Source organism: Colletotrichum fioriniae (genome assembly GCF_027942845.1).
Source record: "Colletotrichum fioriniae strain IMI 355084 chromosome Unknown scaffold_1, whole genome shotgun sequence".
Classification (NCBI taxonomy): domain Eukaryota; kingdom Fungi; phylum Ascomycota; class Sordariomycetes; order Glomerellales; family Glomerellaceae; genus Colletotrichum; species Colletotrichum fioriniae.
In genome coordinates this window covers 2,865,361-2,873,070 of record NW_027076837.1, presented here as the reverse complement: position 1 = coordinate 2,873,070, position 7,710 = coordinate 2,865,361, and the positions used below count along the sequence as shown (strand labels likewise).

General features: G+C 49.9%; 3 protein-coding genes across 3 annotated transcripts; 2 read left to right on the top strand and 1 right to left on the bottom strand.

The window, feature by feature from the left end:
- Nucleotides 1-2,014: 2,014 nt before the first annotated feature.
- N0V96_000733 (uncharacterized protein) lies at nt 2,015-2,767 on the bottom strand (the record flags this gene model as incomplete). Its single annotated transcript, XM_065756022.1, has 1 exon — nt 2,015-2,767. One exon carries the CDS (start codon nt 2,765-2,767, stop codon nt 2,015-2,017), a length of 753 nt encoding a protein of 250 aa, XP_065615262.1.
- A 610-nt stretch (nt 2,768-3,377) lies between these two features.
- N0V96_000732 (uncharacterized protein) lies at nt 3,378-4,018 on the top strand (the record flags this gene model as incomplete). The annotated part of the gene is made up of 2 exons (XM_053193286.2): nt 3,378-3,525; nt 3,627-4,018. 2 exons carry the CDS (start codon nt 3,378-3,380, stop codon nt 4,016-4,018), a joined length of 540 nt encoding a protein of 179 aa, XP_053049404.1.
- Nucleotides 4,019-4,713: 695 nt separating this feature from the next.
- N0V96_000731 (uncharacterized protein) lies at nt 4,714-6,207 on the top strand (the record flags this gene model as incomplete). The annotated part of the gene is made up of 3 exons (XM_065756021.1): nt 4,714-4,765; nt 4,958-5,127; nt 5,215-6,207. The coding sequence occupies 3 exons, from the start codon at nt 4,714-4,716 to the stop codon at nt 6,205-6,207; spliced, it is 1,215 nt and encodes a 404-aa protein (XP_065615261.1).
- Nucleotides 6,208-7,710: the final 1,503 nt, after the last annotated feature.

Sequence of the window (7,710 nt, the reverse complement as noted above, 5' to 3'; positions counted from 1 at the left end):
TAATTGGCGATCAAAAATTGCACTTGTGGGGCATTTATAAAGAAAGGGTTGAGCCGCTGACCAAGTTGCTCCATTTGCCGTCGCTCGAGCAGGCAGTGACCGGGCATCGCTCGGTGGACTTCGATGCCGGCACTCGGTGTATCATGCTGTCAATCTACTATGGTGCGGTAACAAGCCTAGGCGAAGAAGAGTGCGGACAGCTGTTTCAGACCGGACAAGCCCGGGTCCTGTCCGTCTTGCGAGACGAGGTGGAAGGAATGCTTTCGAAGGCCATGCTGATCCATACCGGGGATATCCAGCCATTGCAAGCATTAGTCTTGTACCTCATCTTTCTACGACATCACGAACCTCGGCTCTCCTGGAACCTTTCGGGGTTGGCCGTTAGACTTGCTCAGAATTTCGGCATTCATAGGGAAGGCAGTCTGTTCGGACTCTCAACATTCGACATCGAAATGCGACGCCGCCTTTGGTGGCAGATCGCAGTTCTCGACGCCCCATCTGCCGAGGACTATTCGGGTGAATACAATTTGTAATACTTGAGACATTCGAAGGCGTCCAGTCGAGTGATTCGCTGACTTCTCCATAGACTCGAGATGAGTAGTTTTGACAGCCAGCCACCGCGGAATCTCAACGACATTCAGCTGTATCCGGCGATGCTCGAGTATCCACCAGAAACGAGAGGCATCACGGAAATGACATTTACGCTAGCCCGATGCCAAATCACGAATATGTACCGTTGTATGGCAGACTCGAGGAGGCACTGTGGAAACACGAGAAAGAGCTACGCGGAAATGTCACAGCAAGAGCGCAACGATTGGATCGATTCCTGTGAACACGAATTTTCCCAGAAGTTCTTTCAAAATTACTCGTCGATAAATGCACTACACTGGGTGAGTTTTTGGCTGTTCACGTCTACCACCTCACTGGAGCAGGAATGTGAAGTTGAAGCACTACTAAACATTGAACCCATCATAGGTCACCATGGTCCTGACGAGGATGCTATTCCATAAGGTTAGGCTGCATGGTTTCAACCCACATGAGCACTCAAAAGTCATATCCGAGCCAACCCGAAAGCGATTGTTCGCCGTCGCTGTCGAAGTTATCGAACTCAACTGCAAACTTCGGACCGACCCCCGAACGCGTCCGTGGCTTTGGCTTTTCAGCTCCTACACTCAGTGGCATGCATTCTCTCTGGTTCTGCACTGGCTCCGAACGGATCCCCTCTGCAAGGGATCTCGCCGAGCATGGCAGGCAATCGAAAAGGCTACCGTATTGAGGTGGGAGCATCCTCCCTCACTGTTGAGTGGTCAAAAGCCGCAGCAATGGCGGTCCATTCTCAGACAGTTAGGAAAGGCAAGGTCTGCTCGACAAGAGGCTCTGGATAGAAGAGGGAGAAGGGGCTCACGTACGGCCTCGGATAAGGCTGGGCAAGGCTCGGCATCTTCACTTGCCTCGTCGGCGTGCCATGCTCCACCCTCTTCCCGAACCTCGTTTGCGAAGCCTTCCCAATCATACAATTCTTTGCCATCAAGTAGCTCCCAGTATCAACAACGAGAGCAGGCTCTAGAGGTAGCCCGACCAACTGTTCCAGGTCCTTTGACACCTCCCATCACCACTACAGACGTATCCCTGCAACAGAATCTGTCAACACCTGAACAAGGAAATTCACAGAACACAAATAGCATGAACAGCTATCAGTTCGATGAGATTGCTGGTGTGTTGCCGCATCCGGACCTAATGATGATCGATGACACGTTTTCGGCCGAAGAATTCCAAGATCTTGGGGATTTTTCTTTTCTTGAAAACTATTCTCTGGATTAATTAGAAGTTAGAACAATTCTGTCAGATTGAGTTTGCTCTTCGCCTCGCTGCCGTCCATTCTCGACGACCTGATGAGCACCAATCGCGTATGATGCATGTCATTTCAACTGTTACTTGCTTCATTTGAATAAGATTCAATTACTGCGTGCTATTTCCGAACCAAGTATTTATCATGGTCCCAAGTGCGGAACCTTTAGACACTTTTGATAACCGGGGTTCCATTCGGCTTGTCCGAGCCATTCTCTAGCATCTTCACCTTTTTGTGAATCGCGCTGTTTCCCTCCAGCCCTGCGTGCGTAGCCTCATCCATCCCCGGGATGATCATCTCAAACGTTTCCCTCACGACCGTATACTGGAAGTAACCACAGCGGGCAATGGGCTGTGTCTTCGTGACGTCGAGCTTTCCATCGGTCAAGACATCGTCTCGGATGTGCACCCCAATGACTCTCCCAATAACCACGTCGACAGTTCCCATTGGAGGGTTGGCGGGCAGCCTGAGTGTGGTATGGTAGACACATTCAAACTTGACCGGACTATCCTTGACCATAGGGACAGGATCTCCGGGCAGCGCGCGGCTATACTCCTTTTGCAGACCTGCGCGGTCAAACTCGTCAACTCCATAGTCGACCTGCTCTGCCGAGATGTTTACAGCTTCTCGCAAGGGCCAAGTAGCAAGATTCCAGCAGAATTTGCCGGTCAGCTCCGCGTTGAGAACTGTATCTTTCCTTTGCTGGTCCGGTTTTTGATTGGCCGAGAACATGACATAAGGCGGATCGAATGTGAGGTTGTTGAACTGAGAATAGGGTGCTAGGTTGTGCGTTCCTGGATCCGTTGCCGAGATTGTCGAAATCCAGCCAATTGGCCGAGGAACAACGCAGGCCTTGAACGGATCGTGGGGAAGGTTGTGAGGTATTCCTCCCGGCTGGCTGCCTGGCTCAAAGTACATGATGATGGGACTAGAGAAGATACGGTATATTTCTTAATTTGAATAAGTTCGAATCTCGACGAGGACCTAATTTCTTGAACGGCAAAGTCAAGTGATTTAGATCAGAAGAGCTGAGAATACCAATCGACGGCCCTGTAGATTTCTATGTATATATTGACATTCAGACAAGAAAGCCCTCGAAACATGCGGCAACACCGATGCTTTCACACGCAGTTCTCTGCAAATGTGTGGCTGCCCAGAAAATGGTGTGAGGGGGTAGCGTCGGGCCCATGTCCACCGAGCCGAGCCAGAGCGGACATGACCTAGACAAGTGGGAAACACGGCCGATGAGATTAAAGTTTGCCTCCGCAAACACGAAGCTCGGGTTTTCCCCCGTTGAAAAGCAAAGCAAACCACAAGTTTGACATTTGTGCGTTATGTGAAAATTTTGGCTTTTGAAATGAAGTTGAGTTACCTAGGTGATGGGAAGAATGCATATAACGTCACGACATCTCCCATTCTTTTACTGAGATTCCAACTTGCGGCCAAACGTGTAGACAAATTGACTGCTAAGGCATACAAACATCATTCAACATCTTCTTGGTTCCGACTTTTTTTGATCTCCCTCGCCATGGATGTGGATGATGATGTCGAACTCGGCCCCGGCCGTGATATCCCAACTGACGGAATTCCGGTCAACTTTGTCCCTGCTAAAGCCGGGGATGTCATCAAGCTAGGACTCATTACTTGCCGTGTCTTAGAAGATGGATCACGCACAGGTGAGCTACCATCTGATGATACTCTCAGCTAAATCTACAAGGGGAATGGAGATTCGGTTTAAAAAAAGAGGAAGAGCTAACCGTACAATCTACGCTTGTAGACAATCGTATCGGTGCCGCTGAGTTCACTCTCCCTCCCGGGCTGAAAGGACCTCCAGCCCATTGGCACGAGATGCACGACGAGACGTTTTTGACGACCAAAGGCACTATTCGATACCATATCCCGAAGCCCGATGGCACCGAGGACACCATCGATGCGAAAGAGGGCGACTATGTCACGGTTCCCGTTCGGGCGCCGCATACATTCAGCAACCCGACTGACCAGGAGGCCAAGTTCTTCAACACATACACTCCGGCGTATTACATCAACTACTTCAAGCTGTTGGGAACATACGTGCAAGAGGGCAAGCCAATCTCGCCGAAGGAGCATTTGGATGCGATGTCGAACTACGCAACTCTTCCTGTGCCGAAGAAATACTCCCAGAAGAAGTAACAGATTGAGCGAATGGCAATTATGGTGCTGAATACATATGTCGAGAATCTTGATCTGTGTACTTAGTAAACATCGCAAGCTCTGACCACAGAAAATTCTTGGTAATTGAATTATCATGGTAGAACCATTTGTTCCCGTTTGACGATGTTCGATATGAACCTCTTAACTTGCAAGTGACGTGACAAGCATGTATTCCACACTGGAAATCTCCCTGCTACCCCAATGTCAGTCGTCACGCCCCCACCTCAAGATCCCGATAAAGAGGGGTTGGGCGGGGTGGGCGTAACACTTCGGCCGGCGCGCAGTTTGAACCCGGGACTGTTTTCCGGGCCTTTCATAGTGTATGCATTTACCGAGCTTTCGTCACACCCCGGGGGTGCCGTCATGTGTCTGAAGCTGCCAAAATGGGCCTGGGATAGTGTCGAGTTTGACAAGACGCAGCAAGCCATTGGGGTTTGGGCTGGCTGATGATAACGAAATGGGTGCCTTCAGATAAGTTTTCTCACTTATAATGAGGCTCCCAGCTCACGTTTAGCTCAGCGTGACGATGCTTTGAGACTTATCATACCCCGTATCATACGCAGAAGTAAACTTGAAATATCAAAGCTCGCCGCTACAATATCCGTAATTATCTTATCACTATCTATTCTACTCCAACTCTTTCATATGCGATCCTCACAAACCCAGCAGACACCATGATCATTGTCGCTTTACCAGTCATTTTCGCCGTGGTTACCCTGACCTTCGGTGTGCTTTACGTACTCGTAGACTACATCCGTGTCTTGCGGCTCAGGCAACGAATGGCACCGGGGCCATTCCCGCTCCCACTTTTTGGCAACATCTTCCACATCCCAAGCAGCAGACAGTGGAAGAAATTTGAGGAATGGTCGCTGAAGTATCAATCCCCCATCATCACAATCTGGGACGGACATACTCCAGTCGTCATTTGTAATGATGCTTGGTCCATGTCTGACCTCTGCGACAAGCGGGCAAACATCTTCTCATCAAGACCTGTAAAGACACTCACTGGAAAGATCTTTGGCCTCAACAAGTTCAATCAAGCGGGTCTTGCATATGGTGAGCAGTGGCGTGTACACCGTCGCTTGACTGTAAGTCGAGTCCTCATTCAGAGTGATTCCATCAATGCCTTTCGCTCGCGGTTATAGCTGCTGACATGGGCAAATGGTGCTCCGTAGCATTCTGCTGCCAACGCCCAGGTCGTCCAGGCATATCGCGCTTCTCAAGCCAACGAAGCGAAGCTGTTGATCGAAGACTGTCTGACGAAACCTGATCGATTCGTTGATAGTGCCTTGCGCTTTACCGTATCGATTGTATCTATTATTGCCTGGGGCAGACGCATCGGGACTGAATCAGACACAGTCTTGAAGGTAGCTCAAGCATATGTCGGCAGCGCCAACCTCGGCTTCCCGGGAAAGACGTACACCGAAGCCATACCTGTCCTTGCTGATATGCCGGCATGGCTGAACCCGCTGCCGAACCAACTGAGAAAGTTAGCTCAGACGTCGAACAAGTACTTTTATGCACTCTCAGACGAGGGATCTAACGCAGTGCAAGACAACTTTGCCAAGAGACTACTCAAAGAGAAGGAGGAGCACGGCCTCAGCAAAGTCGAAATCTCGAACCTCACAGGCAATTTCATCGGGGCTGGAGTCGACACCACCACTAGCACTATGTTGACTTTCGTTCTGGCTATGTGTTTGAACCAGGACGTTCAAAGCAAGGCGCATGAGGAAATCGATCGCATCGTCGGCCGTGATCGCTATCCCGACTGGTCTGACGAGGACAGCCTCCCATACCTGGCGGCAGTCATTAACGAAACGCTCAGATGGCGGCCTGCATTTGCTCTTGGCGGGCCTCCCCATGCACCCACTGAAGATGATATCTATAACGGCTTCTTCTTTCCGAGAGGAACATCGATCATCGGAAACCTTTACGCCATGCATCGAAACCCGCGAGAATTTCCTCAGCCGCATCGATTCTGGCCTGAGCGTTTCACGGATGGCTTCGATGCGCCAGCGTACCCCAATAAGCGTGGGCATAACACCTTCGGCTGGGGTCGTCGAGTCTGCAGCGGCGAAGCGTTGGCTCAGCAAAGCTTGTACTTCACCATCGTGTCTCTTCTCTGGGCTTTCGAGATCCGTCCGGGTGTCGACGAAAAGGTAGGCTAGTGCCAAGCTGAGTTTCGGCTTCATCAAGAGCTAACTCATGTAAACCAGGGTAACGAGGTTGTCTTGGATCCAGATGCGTACACTGTATCCCAGGTGAACCGACCACTGCCTTTCAAAGTTCGCTTTATACCTCGATCTGAGACGATTGCGACATTGGTGAAAACTAGTGCGCAAGAGGCGCGGACGCAACTGCGGGCATATGACGCAGTGACCAATGTCACGTTCGAGAGTGCGCAGTCTGTTTCCCTTGACATGCCTATCGCGCAGGCAGAGAAGGGTTCAATCGTTTAGTCCCGACGCCTGGATCATTAGGACGCCGGGGGGTCTAACACTGAGCCGACTTCGCAAAGCATACACCGATATCTAGATATCTTTGAGGTGTGGGAAGCGCAGATATCTTGGGGTTGGATGCATGTGCACTTGTTTTGGACCATATCTTCGCTTATAGTGGCTTTACCTATTTTATCTACTTCCTCTCAGGTTCGCTGACGGACTTTTCTCAGCCCGCGCCTCGTCTAAAACCTCGGCTGGAATGTGAGAAGGTACAGTCAGTATGTCCGAACTCTGACTACGTGCAACCCGTATACGGCACCCGTATCACACCATTGACAACCACTTCCGTGACTTCTGGTGAGCAACACGAAGACACTCGAGACGAGTAGACACAAGATAGTATCCACCGAGTATCAGAACACTCAGACAGATACAAAATGAAATTAGAACCCAGATGTATGGCGAAACCATAGCATCCTTTTCTTTGGGAAACCAGTTGAAGAAGTCCGTGGAGAAGATTGTCTGGTTTAGGAGTGATCACGTTAGAATATTTTGCCACAATGACCGGATTTTCAATCATCTTACACCAAGATGTATCAAGGAAAGTACCTAGCAGGCAGTAGCAAGGATTTGACTTACTGCAACAAACATACTGGGCAGGAATACCATGGAGAAAATGGAAATATTCTGTATTCGCTTTCCATCTCGTTTGGATTCCAGAGCAATTTGCATGTTGGTCCTTGCATGAGACTGTACATGAGTTAGCGGGGTGTTATGGTGTGGTTGGGTATGGTTAAGCTGAGTATAAATTAACTTACAAGCTGAGTCGCCATCGACATTCCGTCTAGTCTCATTGTGCAGTCTCTTATAGTGTCCTCATACTCGTTTATTATCGACCTCAGCCGGCTTCGGATCATAGAATTCACTTTTGCTTGTTTTCGCGTTATATCTGCTTTGGCATCGGAACAAGCAAAAGCCGAATATTCAAGCTTGAGCTGCGATGCTAAGTAGCTCTCGGCCAGTCGTTCGATGTGAAGCAGCATCTCTTCCACCTGTGTCTTCCAGTTGAAAAGGCCATTTCGGAGCTCCGTGGTGTCGAGCCAGAGTTCAATGATTGGCTGGGTAGCAGCCTGGTAACTTTCGCTTCCCTCCTCAGAACTCAAGTAGTATGTAGCCTTTTCCAGCTCGCCTTGAGTATCCTCAACGAGGCGCTTTAGCTGTCTCTCTCTC